Genomic DNA, 16,311 nt, shown 5'->3' on the forward strand with positions numbered 1-16,311 from the left:
TGAGGTGGTAAATTACCTCAGGGAGTTGGGCTTGTGGATGCAGAAACATTCCCAATTTAGCCTGACCTTCAGCGAGGCATATTCACATTCACCAAGAGTCGCAGCATATGAATACATACATGTCCAGCCACTGCCTAGTCAGATGCAACCAGGGTGCATCCTGGGAACCCAAAGCTGCCCCCCTAGCCCAGCCCCTCCTCTGCAGCCAGTAACTGAAGTCAATTATGCAGATAATGGCCTGGATGTGGCAGGGCTTTTTCATTGAAGACATTATTCTAATAGGAATGCAAGCCGCGACCCCAGCCTTGCGACGGTCCATTTCAGAAGACTTTTACTGAACAAATCAACTGCACAAAAAAGAAAAGAAATGAGAGAGAGAGAGAGAGAGAGGTTTTCTCTCAGTGGCATCTGCCAGTTCTGTCCTAAGCAGCCAGGCCCCAGACAAGCCCCAGCTGTGAAAATGGGCTCCCTCCCCCTCTTTTTTGAGGGAAGGAATCCGGTCCATGGTGCCCATCCATCAAATGCCTCTTTCACCACCCGGCATTCTTTCCCTCTCTCACCAAAGCCTTGTTATTCCCTCAGTCCATATTCAGACGCACACCTTTTTGTCAGCTACTTAGAATCATTAAGTGAACTTAATTAGGTTTGTCAATCCCCGAGGCTGGGAGGATTGCAAAGAAGGCCTCATATTCACTGCCCATTAACAGTCTGTTGCCTGAATGAGCCGGTGCGTCTTCTGAGCAGCGCGTGAGCAGCATCCACATGTCCTCTGCAGAGATCTGCTCGGTGAGTACAGGAAGCACCCATTTCCAGAGCTGCCTCCTGGAAACCCGGCCTGGCCCATGGCCCAACTGATCACCTCCCAGAATCCTCTTGGGCTAATTTTCAACAGGCTGTCTATAAAGCTTGCACAAGGTGGAAAGGTGGATGTATTCTTATGCAAAAGCAGGCTTGAGCCAAGACCTCTAGCCAAGTGTGCTTTAGACAAGAAAATAAGACCAGCATCAACTCCAGCAAATCGAAAATCTACTTCAGAGAAACAGAAAGAACCAAGCTGATCTGACAGTTACCACACAGCCAAAGAGAGGGGAGGCCTATCTGCAAGGCTTCCAGACAGCAGGAGGAGCCTTCAAGTGCTTACTCTACAGATGTCCCACTCAGGATTGGGGAAGGCTCTTCTAGCCATGGAGACACCGCTTCCCTCCCCACCCAGAGTGAAAGTGTTGGGGTCAGGCCACAGAGATAACCTTCATAATGATCAGTCTGTTATCGTTTTAGCAATAATATGCCATGATCTCGCTTTCCATCAGTCCTAGAACATTCTACCTGTACTCAAGACCTGCAGGACCTAAGCCCCAAGGAATGACTCTGAGGAATGACCTGGTGTCTGTATCTTTGGAAAAGTGACTCTAAAGGAGTAATTGCACCAGAAGGACTCAGAGCCAGGAAGACATCTTGCCTGCCCCTAGCAGGGAAGAGCTTCCAAAGCCTCTGCTCTTTAGTTTTGCTGGAGACACACAACCAGGCAGCACCCAAAGCAGAGAAGCCTAAATCACAGCTTGCCTGGTCTTCACCGCATCTCTTGGCCAGTTCCCTCATCAAAGATGAGGTCTTGGAATCTGCCCTGGTGTACCATGTCTCATCCCCTGCCGCTCCACAATCTGTTCCCGCAATGCCTCCACTCCACCTCTATCCTGCCGATACCTGCCACCTCTGTCTGACCCTCATATTTGTCCCACCTATTCCCTTACCTGAGTCTCTGGCCCCAGAGTACACTGAGGCAGCCTCATGTGTGTTCATGGTGCCATCTAACTGAGGCCTCCCTGCCTGTCCCCAGTGCTGCTGATAAAAAACATGGGCAGCTCCCAGTGTCAGCTAAATGCTTTAAAGCGTCAGTTTCCAGGGCCGTCCACTCACAGAATGCCGTAGACTCTTGTACTTAGCAGGCATTGCAGCCCCAGCTTACAGCATCCCATCCATGCTAAGAGGCCTGGTGGTGCCTGTTAGGGAACTCTGCAGCTCCAACTTCCCAGTCACGAAGAATAAAGCAGGAAAGCCAGAACAAGTGAAGTGACTGGAGGTTTCCACCGGGGCCTCTGGAGGGAACGGTGGGGAGTTCGTCCCTCCCCTGCTCTGTAAGCACACGGTCATGCATTCCCTTGCACCTGACGTCCTCCAGGAAGGTGTGCTGATGATGCAGCTTAGCACCGAAATGAACACGTGGCCTGGCTCCTCCGCCCGTGGGTGCTGGGCAAGGAGAGGATGACCCGGAGAAGAGAACGAGAATTGCTGTGGGATCAATGCTCACTCCAGTACAGGATATCCCACATTCCCCACCAAAGAACACGATTCTTTCTAGTCACACTTTGAGTAGCTTTATAGTAATATTTATTATTATGTCTTATTGTTATTTGTTGTTTTGCTGTTGTTGTTTGGCTTGGGATTTTTTGTTTTATTTTGTTCTTTTAAGACAGGGTCTCATGTAGCCTAGGCTGGCCTCAAACTCACCGTGTAGTTGAGAATGGCCTCAGTCATTTCTCCTTTAGAATAAAAGCATCTGGGCCTTCTAATTGTGGCCTTTACACTGAAAGGGTTATATATGGCCAGATTTCACAAGACAGATGAAGGCACAGGCAGGTGCAGGGGAGTAAAGCAATTGAGAAAAATTGGTCACATACACATTGTTCAGATAAGAATTCACTGCTGATTTCAAGGCTCTTCTCCAGTGTCCTCCACTGTCCTCCAACCAGAAAGCCACCATCTATTCTAAGTGTTGACCAGGCTTGCATGCTCAGTCATGATGGGGGCTTCCACCTGGTTGTGACTCACGGTGCAGACAAGTTCCAGCCGTGTCTCATCAGAACGGGACACAGTCATCTGCAAAGCTCACACTAAAGAAAAACGTGACCAAGTTACAAAAAATAACTGCCTTAAAAGAGTCTAATAAAGTTGAAAATAAGCTTATGATTTTGTGTTGAGCCGTGGCTGCATGTGGCCTGGGTTGAACATACAGGGAAGCTTCACTCCTTTGCTGAACTGAGGTCCAGAGAACCGAAAGGCCTTTCCCCCTCACACTTCTTCCTGTGAGCCTCTTCTACCGCTGCCTTCTGGCCCTGGCCCATGTTGTCGTCATCATCAGCCTACATGTTCCCCCCCCCCCCGTGTGTGTGTGTGTGTGTGTGTGTGTGTGTGTGTGTGTGTAGATAGATAGATAGATAGATAGATAGATAGAAGGATAGATAGATGATAGATAGATGATAGATAGATAGATAGATAGATAGATAGATAGATAGATAGATAGAAGGATAGATAGATGATAGATAGATGATAGATAGATAGATAGATGATTGATAGATAGATAGATAGATAGATAGATAGATAGATAGATAGATCTTTCTCTCCTGTATGTCTGTGTCTCATCCCTCCCTCCCTCTTTCTCTAGCTTTCTCTTTCCCTCCTTATTTCCCAACAGCTTTAGCAAGCTATAATTTACATGCCATAACATTTACCCATTTTTAAGTGCGCAAGTCAATGACTTTCAGCAAGTTTCTAGAATTCTACAAAGAATACTGCAACCCAGTTTTAGAACATTTCCATCACCCCAAAATGAGGCTTCGTGCTAGTTAGCAGTCAATATTGTTCCACTGCTAGCCCCAGGCAAGCACTAATCTGCTCTCTGTCTCTACAGATTTGCCTATTCGAGATGATTCCTATACAGCGAATCACTCAATATGAGGTCTTTAACTTACTATCTGCCTTCTTTAACTTTGCATAATGCTTTTGAGAGGCATCTATTTTACAGCATGTCTCCTGGTCCATTCTTTTTTATTATAGATTAGCATCCTGATGTGTGGCTATATAACCGCATGAGATGCATCCGTTCAATGATTGACAGCCATGACTTCCCCTCTTATTATTTCAACATCCAGACCAGAGGCTGCACACTATTCTTCAGGTCATTCTGGATCGACTTTCTGAAATCTGAGGAAAGAGTCTTTAGGGCTCTCGGTAACAGTCACTTTATTGGAGAAGGGGGTGGTTGACTGATGACAGCCTTCCAGGAAGGAGATTTCCCAAGAAAACAAACCAGGAAACAAATGAGTCTAAGGCATCTTTCTGTTTATCTCAGTCTAAAGCTTTCTCCGACCGTAGTCAGAGGATCTGGCCCTCTAAGCCATTGGCAAGGCTGGAGAGAAACATGATCTCAGTGAGTTACCAGCCGTACTTTATGACCCACTGTGGTTTGATTGCAAGCTCTCCTGGGGGAAACAGTTGATCATCTAATATTTAACAACCAACTGGAAAATAGCAACTGATATGGACAAGACTCAGGATGCTTGGTACCTCTGTTGTGCAAAAATTTTCCCTTGAGTTGCCAGCTAATGGAACAGAACCACAGAAGAAGCCCAGTTGCTGGAAGCAACAGAGACACTGAGGGGTTCTCTCCAGCCGTTAGTATCATACAAAATCGCTTTAATGATTTAATAGTGGCTTCAGCCCACACATAGGTGAACATGAGCAGAACACCAAGCCCACTTCGCTTCTATCCACCATGCAGACCCAGAGAGCAAATGTCTCCCAAGCTCAGATATCCATACTAGCTTTGACAGCCTCATATCTGCCCTAGCTTTGATGGGACAGCCCTTCTAAAGGGATATGCTCTGTGATGGAGCAGCGGGAATCGCAAAAGGTTGATCCCTGCCCTCTAACTGATGCGTTGGGATCAGGTAAGGATGATCAAACTAAATTTCTGTACAATAGGTCAGCACACGTGTGCCTTGAATCCCGGGACTTGACTTACCCCAGTGGTTCCTCACGCGCATTCTTCTTAACCTCATACAGGTTCTGGCTGCAGATAGTTACATGGTGGGGTCCAGGATCCAGGGCAACCGTGGCGTTTGACAACATCTCCATCAGCCTCGACTGCTACCTCACCAGTAAGTTGGCCCTAGCACTTTTTTCCGTTAACCCAGTGACCCATGGTCTCACCTCTAGATCACCAATGTCAGCCATCTTGCCTCTCCTACCTTTCTCAGTGAAATCTCATCTCTGTCCTTAAAACTGACTCCACTTAACTCATCCCTAACTCTTCTCTATTCTAGTCAGTGGGGAGGAGAAAATGCCCCTGAATGCAGCACCCAAATCCAGAAATCTGTTTGAGAAAAATCCAAACAAGGAGCCAAAATCCTGGGCAAACATATCAGGACCAACTCCCATCTTCGACCCTACAGGTAAGGGTTATGCTGTCACAGCTGACACATTTAAAGAGCATCATTTCTTGCTATGGAAGGCATAAGAATGTCCTGTGCTGTGGTCAGGATGAGCACTGTGGTTAAAAGAAAATGGTTGGATTCCAGAAAAGGCATCACTGTCTTTATTATAGGACCTCTAAAAGAAGCTGTGTGGGTCTCTCATCACTTAAGCTATGGGAATTACATAATGTGGGGTTCAAGCTATGGCCACTTATTATGATGCATTCGAATAGGCAGATATAATAGAGGTGGAGGCAGGAAGATGATGAGTTTGGTGCTATCCTGAGCTTCACCTTTTAGGGACAATGGAGATGGCTCATTCTGTAAAGTGCTTGGCATGTAAACTCAAGTCCCCAGTTCAGCTCCACAGTACCCATATAAAGACCCAATCACAGTAGCACATACCTATAATCCTAGCACTGAGAAGTTAGAGACAGGGGGAATCCCTGTAGCTCGGTGGGCAGCAGGTCTTACTGAGTGGGTGAACTCTAGATTAAGTAAGAAGCCTTATATCAACAAATAAGGAAGACATCTGACATCAATTTCTGGCCTCTACATGCACACACACACACACACACACACACACACACACATGCACACCAGGGGTCTTAGTTCCTAGGCCCCACTCAAGAGCACCTGAGGTTCCCAGATTCCCTGAGGACTCTGGTACATGGGTAACTGTCACTTCGCACATGAGAAGCAGGTACAACACATAGTCTGCCACATCCTGTTGTGGACATCTGGACATCTTGATTAGAATAACAGCATATAGGTGATATGCCTGTAATTTCTACTTACAAGGTGGAATCCTGGTCCCATGTAAAGTACAAAATAATTAGAGGCTTGTAGAGGCTTTGACACCAAATTTGTGAGCTCTCGGCTCATTAGTTAAACTTTAGTTTTGCTTAGTTTTAGAGGAAAAAAAGACAAAAGCTGCTTGAAATTGCCTGTCTGCCATTCCTGATTCCTGCCTAATCTGGCCAGCTATCAAGCCTAAGAAAGGGGTGTGCGTCTCCTTCCCTCTCTCCCTTCACCTTTAAAGCACTCCCTGTTCAAACCTTCCAACCCTCCCAGAGCCTACCTGGGAACCTAGCCTGGAGAACACTGTATCCTAACAGCAGCATAATTCATGGAAATATGTAGCCAGCCCCATTGCCTGAGTGAAGACCTTTCTCTTAGCCATTCAGTCCCTCCTGCCACTCACCCCAAGGGGATTCACCTGTGTTTACTGCCTTGTGATAAACTTGCAAAACTTACGAATCCATACATTTAGGAAACAGGCCACACTTCCCATTTATTCTGTGCTAAGTAGACATGGAAGATCCCCACCCCTGGCCTCACCACCAGCAGGGACTCCAGAAACATCTACTGATTGATTTGTGAGCATCTGAATGAAGCCTGGGCTCTGATCCTCTAATGTCAACAGCCACAATGCTACAACCAACCAACACTTAGGGAGCAGTGGTCCACCCTGCCTGAGTCTAGGTTCATTGCCACATAACTCCCACTGTCCCTAAAAGAATAATCAATAAGGGCCCATTGGCCACTCCTGACAAATGAAATCATGGGAACTGGGAAAGGACTATGACTCCCCACCATCTCCAAACAGAACTCGAAGCAGATTCCAGCTAAAACACCAGGCTGTTCTACTGGGTCACATCACCTCAGAACGAAGTAGGCAACTGGCTCTAGGTCAAGAGGGGCAGAAGAGGATATTGAACCAAAGATGTTTAAGAGTGACTTTGAGGCTCCTTGGGACTGCTCTATGGCATTGAATAAGGAGCCATTGTTTTCCCAAGAACCCAGTGCCACATCAGGAGCCACTTAGGGAGAACGGCAGGACCTCAGCTTCCACAACCCTCCCCTCATGCTCTCTACTGCAGGAGGTATTTATTCACCATGATTTGGGTCCCCTTGTCCCATCTCAGTGTAGAGCCCCCAAGTGTATATTGGGGGTACAAGGGTATCTCTATGGAAGGCAAGATTTCTGCTAAGGAGGCCGCTATTCGCAGGCATGTCCCCTGAGTCCCTAGACAGAGGGAAGTGAAAGAGAGAACAGAGAGGAAAGGGGGAATGTAAGAAAAGAAGTGTGGTGTAAGGGAAGGGAGAGAGGAAAGGACAAAAAGTGGAAATAAGACAGTGCCTGCCGATGAGCTAGGCTTTTGCACTAGTTAACTTGACCCCATCCAGGGGTAGTTACTTTTACTCCTATTAAAAGAGAAGAAAGGTGGAATAAAGGACCAGACCGTGAGGACATGGCTGCTAGCCATGGGTCCAGGACGTGTACCCTAAGTCTGTAGTCCTTGAACCAGCTCGGCCAGTCACTGTTGGTAAAAAGATCTCCAATCAGGGAGAAGTGCTGTGTGAGGAGGAGGTCGGGAGACAGACACAGCGAAGAGTCCCTGCCTGAGCAGTAAATAGTCAGCCCCTGACCCTCTGACAAAGACTGAAGGCGACAAGATAATAAGATTTTCTCTCCAAAGTTCAGCGCTGTCAGTTTGCACTGAGTTGGAACAGGGGTAGGAGTGGCATTTCAGCTCCCCTCCAGGCAGTCAGCAAAGAAGCAACCGAACACACCAAGGCCCTGTGAAACCAGGCCCTGAGAAAACTATTACTGCCAATGTTCCCCAAGCTCCGTGTGTCCCCGCCAGCCAGCCAGCCAGGCTTACATGAGGAGACTGAACAGCCAGGGAGCCTCCAGCCTAGGAGCAGGGAAACGCCTGACCAGGTTGTGCTTCTCAGAAGCCTCTGAGTCACTTTAGCTAATCGGATGAAGAAGCTGGAGGGGAAAATGGGGTGAGTATTAAGTCCTGGGAAATTACGTTTGTCAGCTTTGCACATGCAATTACGCTAACCAAATGGTTGGGCTAATGCAATTAGGGCTACAGTCAGCCTCTTCTCTTCCCACCCCCTCCCTCCATCCCTAGTTCTCTCCACCTCCCTATCTCTGTGTCCACCTCGGTGTCTGTCTCTGTCCCTGGTAACAGATGTTGCTGTGGCTGAGCAGGTGCAATGGGGCTTTGCCATGCTCCCTCCCTAAGAAGTCTAGTTGAGGGTTTGAAAGCTCCAGGACCCACCTGTCTCCTCTCTACTATATGAGCTCAGATGTGGCACAGACTAGACCAAATAAAACCCATTGCCACAATTTTGGAGTCTTGGCGGGGGAAATTACAATGGATTTACTTGTCAATTCCAAGTATGCATCTTGAGCAAAGAGGGAGGAAAAGAAAATGATGTAGCCTGTGAGATGATTCAGTTAGGGAAAGTACTTCCTGTGCAAACCTGATGACCTCAGATTGATCCCTGGAACCTGAGTTGGAAGAAGAGAATCAACTCTAGAAAGTTAACCTCTGACCTGCCCTGCACACAAGCATGGGTATACACATTCATGCACACACACACACACACACACACACACACATGCATACATGTACAGGTACACATAATAGTGATATATATATATATATGCAATTATGTCCTACATATAATATATATTTATATATCCTAAAAAGAACTCTAGACTAGGAGTCAGAACCTCCATGTTCTGTCCTGGTCAATTCACATTAGCCATGGTCCTAGGGTTGTTGAGCCTCACAGGGCCTTTGCATTGCCTCTGCATGCCAGTAAACACACAGGAATGGCTCTTGTGGGAGAGGCTCTTATGAACAGATAGCAACAGGTATCCTACTGTTTTGAGGAAGTCAAGGTTTGAAGGACTGGGGAGATGGCTCAGTAAAGTGCTTATCACAAAATCATGACAACATGAACTCAATCTCCAGAACCACATTTTAAAAAGCTAGGCATACTGGTAACCCTAGCACTAGGCAGATACTGGGGGGGTGATCTGACCAGCCAGCCACATCAAATCAGTGAGCTCCAGGCAAATTAGTAACCATTACAAGAAACAAGACAGAAGGTTGACTTTTGGCTTCCACACTCAAGCACACACATGTACACATGCATATACATACATGCACATGTGTGCACATGCATATACAAATGCACATGTTTGTACATGCATATACACATGCATACACACATATGCACATGCATACACACATGTACACATGCATCAGTAACCATATATGTGCACATGCATATGTACACACACATCTGCACATACACATGTATGTATATACACACACACACACACACACACAGAATCAAATTGAAAGCACTCCAGTCCCTTCCCATCCCCAGCTCTGTGATTCCAGGAGCCATTGCTTTTCTTGGCCCTTCTCTCCAATTAAGCCATGGCTGAGCTAATGTGCCCAGAAGTCATGGTGACAGACTGTCCATTTCCATGCTCCTATGATTCAAGAACAGATGCCAATTCCAATGAGAAAGTTCTATGTGTTTCATATAAATTGATTGGGTCTATTTCTGCTAAATGCATTATCCATTCACTCAGAACAACTAACAGAGTTAATAGAATTTGTAGCTAGAGCCATTATGCTCCAAGCATGCCCTTCTAAGGATGACAGCATTGTTGGAAGGAAGTTCCCAAGGCCCAGCCCCTTTCATAACCTTTTCATTTGATGGGAAGTCTTTTTGTGCCACAGAGGCTTCTGCACTCAGGCTCCGTATGCTGAGCCAAGTTCACTATAGGGCACACTATAGTGACACACCCCACTAGTGAGGCATCTTTTTCCTTCTGCTTAGCCTCATTACTGAATAAATAGTACTGAATGGAGTCTAAAGCATTCTGTTACCTCTTACCTTGGTGGTGTAGACAACCCCGTGGTAGGCTAGGGATGGGAAGGAAGCCAAGATCCCATCTTTAGCTGTAGCTCTTCACTGGGTATTAGTTTGGAAGGCAGGAAGTTCCAAGTTATGAGAACATCGTAAGACAAGGGCAGGAGACCAAGAAGGCCCACTCACCGTGGAGGACACCATATTAGAACTTGGGTAGTCTCTGTCAGTAGCAGCTTCCCCACGAAAGCGTAATCATGAACACTCTAAGGATCTTACCCACTCTAGAAACATCCTCACTGTGCCTTTTCAGGGTCCCCTGTCTGAAAGAGGCTGCCAAAATGTGCATCCGCTATGGGATATCTGAAAAAGGAGGTTAAAAAAATCTGTATTTCTCAAGCCCTTCAGGAATGTCTCAGTAGTGACAAAGGTTAGAAAATACCCAGGCTGCAGTGGAAGATCACCACCTTGGAAACGGTGGTGAGGTGGAATCAGAGTCATGGGGCATCTTTCAAGGTACCATCTCTCATCAACAAAAGCCTGGCATCATACAGCACAGTTCTTTGGATGACGCTGGGAGCCATGAGCTGTGCTGAGCTGTGTGGCTGGCTGTCTCACGTATGGCTGCTATGCTATTAGCCCCTTACAGACTCAGGTTTACAGAGATTAAGTGACTAGCCCTAAGTTACACATTTGCAAATGGCTTAAAGATCTATTTCTTAACACTCACATAAAAAGTAACATTTTCTAAGCCTTTCAACACCTACAAGAACAAAGCTGGGATAGAGCCAACCTTAGAAAGGTCCTGTTGAAGCTGGGCAGTGGTGGCCCATGCCTTTAATCCCAGCATTTGGGAGGAAGAGGCAGGCAGATTTCTGAATTCGAGGCCAGTCTGGTCTACAGAGTGAGTTCCAGGACAGCCAGGGCTATTCAGAGAAACCCTGTCTCAAAAAACCAAAAAGAAGAGAAAAAGAAAGGTCCTATTGTTGGTGTTTTGGAAAGGTCTTCTAGAAGGATCTTGCTATTAAGAAACCACCCCTCCCCCATCCCGTCTGTTGTGTTAGTTTTTTTGCCTAAACAGACTACACATGCTCTTCACCAGCATATCATACTAGTACACCCACACCCACACAAAGGCTGATCATTGAAGCTCTTGGCATACTCTTATGCACCCCAGCCACCACCAGTACACTTCTGCTAAGACCCGCTCAGTTGGGGGATTAGCTCTTCAAGGAGTGGTAGACTTGCTATTATAGATGCAGTCCTTGAGATTCATTCAAAGACCAGACATGCCCCTGTCTACATCCCTGCTGTTGAACCTTGTGCTTTATGCCCTGTGTTTTTCTGGTTTAGATTATCACCTATTCAGAATTATCATGGAGGTGGTTATGCATGAAGCACCCACTTTAATGCGGCTTAGGCATTCCCAGTCCATGAACAAGTTTTGCACCGTCTGAATTAACATGTCATTCTTCATTTAGGTGTGTCTCCCTTCCCTGGGAGCTAGGGTGGCCGTGCACCAGGAAGAGAGGTGGTGTGGAACTAATGTGTGACTCATGATTCTCATCACTGAAACCAACAAGTTTCTTTTAGTGGAAGTGGCTTGGAATGCTGGGGGGGCCAGTCAACACCCCCAAGTGGTGGCCATCTCATATGACCAGGGTCAGCTTGGTGGCCAGGGAAGGGGACCTGCTGGCAGTAATTGCATGAAAGTAAAGATTGGGTTGAAAGCAGCCTGCTTACCAAAGAGAGAGTTTCTCAGTGTATCCTGGAGATCCAAACTCTGCTACTCATACCTATCCAGCCAGTGCCCACCACTGTAGACCACCATTTATATCCTACATGCTTTCATTGTTCATAGACCTGCAAATACTGAGGTCATGCAGTGACACTCTCATTTTATGCTTGAAGACCTCTAAGGATGGATATTATTTAAGAAAGAAATTTAGCACAGTGTGTGTGTGTGTGTGTGTGTGTGTGTGTGTGTGTGTGCGTGTGGATACATGCATTTGACTTATGTGGATATGGTTTCATGGGTGCACAAAGAGTGTGTATGGAGATCAGAGGACAACCTCAGGTGTCAGTCCTCATGTACCTTTCACTGTTCTTTGAGAGAAGGTCTCTCTCTCATTGGCCTGAAACTTCACCAAGCTAGCTGGCCCATGAACTTAAAGGCGTCCAGCAGCCTCTGCCTCCTGTCTCAGCATCACTGGCACAATGGGCATATGCTCATAAGTCATCTGGCTTTTGTGAGCATAGGTTCTAAAAAGCTGAACTCACATCCTTATAATTGCTAGGCAAGTACTTTACCAACTGAACCGTTTGCCCAGACCCCAAATAATGCAGTTTTTAAGCACAGAAGACTCAGGTCTATTGTCGGATTGAGAAAAGTGAGGGTCAGGATATAAATAACTCACCCTACCATCTCTCTGTAAAGTCAGGGTTCAATGTCAAGGCTTAGCCCAAAGCCTTTCCCACACCGCCCCCGTGCTCTGTGCAATATCTCAGAGCAATATCAAACACTACCCAACCATGACCAGCATCATGGCAGAAGGCTGGTTTCATGACCTGGGGTTGTTGTTTGTTTGTTTGTTTGTTTACCCATTCAGGGGATTTAGTTCAGAATTCATTGTACCAAACAACACTGCTTTCCTTGAACCCCAATTCCAGAAGAGTCTGTGTTTTTAGTAAAACAAAGCTGCATTGGGTACCTACACTGTGCCAAGGCCCATGGCTGGAACCCAGCTAAGCACTGTTCTTGAAAAACACCCAGAACTGGTCCACACAGGCCTCATTGCAAGCCACTGTTTCCACTGAGCGTTAGGACAAGTACTGCACCATCACTGCCCAGCCCTGATATCATCCTGCCCCAGGTGGTGCATTGCAAATTATCCTGAACCGATTGACAGCTTTTTATGTTAAGAAAGCCTAACATGCTTTCCTAGAAAGCAGGTCCTCAACTCAGGTAGGGTAGGATTTGCCTCTCAGCACTTGGGAGGCAGACGATGAAGAGATGATTCAAGGTCATCCTTCACTATAGAGTGAGTTGGAGGCCAGCTCGGGCTATAGGAGGCCTTGGGTTAGAGGGAGCGAGCGAGCATGGCTGCTATGCTGCAGGTTTGGACCCCCAATACACCACCCTGAGAGACCCCAGTGAGACCCCCATCTGATGCTCTGTGGTGGCAGAATTGTGAGCTCCTAGCAGAACACCTAAAGTATGTCTGGGTTCCCACTGCTGCCCCAAGCAGCAAGCAAGAGCCACCACGGTCCTCTCTCCCAGCTGGCCTTGAGAAAACACGTTGTTTTCGCCGTTTGTTTCAGTGACAGGTTACATAAGTAGGAGACAATAAATGATCCAAGAGCTTTGGGCTCAGCATGCCTTGATTAAGATCATTTAGCTCACGACTGGCAGAACACAAAGGCCCTACATCAGTGCTCGCAGCAAGCTCTTGTTTACAAGTCCACTTTAATCAGCATTTTCCTCACAGGCTCACCGCCTCAGCCTGGAGCCCGGGCCCTGCATCGCTGATAGCCTTTGTCCCACTAAAGCATCAGTGACCTTTATAGAAAGGTATTATAGTTTGCAACTTATCTGAGACCAGGAGGTAGACTGAGGCTCAAAGAGAAACACCACGATGTCTTCCCTGCTTGCCCCACCCCTGTCAAGAGAAAAAGAAGGGCCAGATGAGACTGCCTTAAGTGTTGTTGAGACACAGAGCACTCTGCTCAGTCAGGGCCTCTCAGAAACAAAACCTTTGCTGAGGGCAGGGGCTTTGTGGGGATAATCCAGTACTCTAAAGCAAACAGCCATGCATTTATCAACCTTAAACAACACACATTTGTTTGCCAAGGCCTGTTGAGTAGGAAGGCAGGCCCACCTCCCCACCTCATCAGCTACCACCAGTGCTGAGATCTCATCCGAAAGCTTAACAGGGGAAGGAGTCACATCCATGCCCATCAGATTCCTGGAGATCAGGGTTGAGAACCCCAGTTCCTAACTGTCTAGAGGTCACCATCAATGCCTGCTCGCCTTGGCAGCCTGCTTCCCTATAGATAGGGTATGGGCAGGGAAAGACAGGCAGGGAAGACAATCATCTGCTAGCAGAACAGGTTTGTCATCTTGAAAGCAGCCTCCCATCACCTTTGCATACTCCACGGGTAAAAGGGTGCAGGGTCTCACACTCAAAGACAGAGGTTACACCGTGTGAACCTCAGGCAGAGACCAGCTCAAGTTCCTGGCTGTCATGTGTCAGAGCAACCACACCAGGAAGTCCTGAGAGCCTGCTGATAGAGCTCCCAGGCTCAGGCCCCAAAGTGTCTAATAGCATTTCCTAGGCATTTAACTATTCACAAAGCACCTACTGAGAGCCACTTAACACTAAGACTAAGATAGTGAACTGGCAAAGAGGCCTAGAGACCAAGGTTCTTTATCAGAGCTGACTGTTATAGCAAGAAAATGAGCTTATTTCTAAGAAGCGATCAAAGATATAAAACAGAATTTCCATATGAAATTTTGTGTTATAAACTTTAATAACTTTGTTATCAACACATACAACCAAAACTATTAGGCAAGTTCACTGCTATGACCTATGTACTTTGTGTGTGTATGTGTGTGTATTTGTGTGTATATGTGTGTGCATGTGTATATGTGTGTGTATGCATGTGCATGTGTATATGTGTGTGCGTGTGTATGTATGTATGTGTGTGTTCATGTGTATATATATTTATGTATTTATGTATGTATGTGTGTATGTCTATGTGTGAATGTGTATATATGAATGAGTGTATGTGTGTGTGCATGCATAGATATGTATGTATACATATGTGTGTGTATGTGTGTATCTGTGCACATATATATTTTGTATTTTTTTCTATTATTTTTTACTAAAATTCCAAGAAAATTCTAGTATCTTGCCATTAAAATCTCACCATTTTTTTAAAGTGGAGAGGGGGGACAGTATTGTCTCTTTAGAATTTACTAAATCAGTTCCCCAATTCAACCAATTGCCTATTTGCAAGTAAAAGCATTGCATTTACTTGTGTGGGAGGAGGGGTAGATTCTTGTGAGAGGCCCTGAATAACTGCTTCATATGAGCTCTCTGATCAATATTAATTGACAGAGAGCCTGTGCTCTTCCAAAACTTGTCCAGATCTTAGAAATCTCTAAACCTGCTCTATGAAAATGTTTTTCCCAAATAAATCCCAGGTGACTGGACTAGAAGATCCTGATTTGTTTTTAAGAGTGAATATTGACTGTGAGTTCACAAGAAGGCAAAAGCAAATCTGTTCATCTAATTATTGTTTTAGTAAGTGACTGGCAGATTTAATGATCTTAGTCCAGGATTAATGTTAGCGCATAAGGAAAATAAGGCAGAGTTCTGGGTGATCTACCAACCTGCCTGCGGATCAATAGCAAAGTCTCCACATCATTCAGTACCGTTACCTAGGAAAGGACGCTTTCCTTCTCCTCAACCAGCCTTGTGACTTTGCCACTCTAACTACTCCATTCAGCCGGTCCATCAACCACTGGGTGAGTAGTGTCATGGCCGGCCTCTGCTTCTCTACTCTCTCCCTCTCTCTGCCTTTCTCTGCCTCCACTACCCCTCAACTCCCTTCTCCACGGCCTGAATAAACTCTATTCTATGCTATAACTGTGTCCAATCCCTCAGGGGGAAGGGAGGCCTCAGCATAGGTCCACTGAGGCACCCCCTTCCCCCACACCACCGTAAAACATATTCTCTTAGCCTCTTTCTCTTTTTATGATCACAACAAACCCAAGATATTACTTGCCATGGGCTGCTCTTACTCTAATTGGCCAGCCCTCAGGGCCAGTTCTCACAATCCCTTCCCCTATGGCATCTTCTCCTCTCTGTTCTCTCCCCTCTCTCCTCCTCATGATCTCTGCTTCAGATCCCAAGCCCTGGAAGCCAAAGTCCCACCTACCTCTCTTCTGCTCAGCTATAGGCTGTAGGCATCTTCGTTCAACCAATAGTTTTAAATTAAGGAGCAAGGTTACATAGCATCACTTGGTGTGTGTGAGGATTCCCTCTTCCCAGAGGCATCCAGATCTTGGAGGCCAGTATTTAGCAACAGGACAAACCTCAACAGCATGTGGCCAAGGAAAGACTTGGCTCTTAGCTCCTGTGTGAAGGAGTTAATGAAGGAGTCAGGGTTACTAGGATGATGGATTCAGCAGGATGATGAGGCTTAAAGGTGGGGGGTATAGGGGTTAGGTGAGTGTGGCTAGGCGGCGTGGGGGAAGGTGTCCAGGCGGGCCCTTGCCTGGGCACCTCTGCCCCTGAGGGACCACACACACACAGACATGGTATAGAATAGAGTTTATTCAGAATAGGGGATGGGAGTTAGT

At 46.5% G+C, this 16,311-nt stretch overlaps 1 protein-coding gene across 1 annotated transcript in view; it reads left to right on the forward strand.

The window, feature by feature from the left end:
- The window catches only part of Alk (ALK receptor tyrosine kinase), a 718,836-nt gene that overhangs the window by 635,880 nt on the left and 66,645 nt on the right, over nt 1-16,311 (forward strand). The window contains exons 10-11 of the mRNA XM_052186316.1: nt 4,843-4,937; nt 5,103-5,231. Of these exons, the coding sequence (XP_052042276.1) occupies nt 4,843-4,937; nt 5,103-5,231 (224 nt within the window). The remainder of the gene's footprint in view (nt 1-4,842; nt 4,938-5,102; nt 5,232-16,311) is intronic.

This window comes from Apodemus sylvaticus, chromosome 6 (genome assembly GCF_947179515.1).
Source record: "Apodemus sylvaticus chromosome 6, mApoSyl1.1, whole genome shotgun sequence".
NCBI classification, from domain to species: Eukaryota; Metazoa; Chordata; class Mammalia; order Rodentia; family Muridae; genus Apodemus; species Apodemus sylvaticus.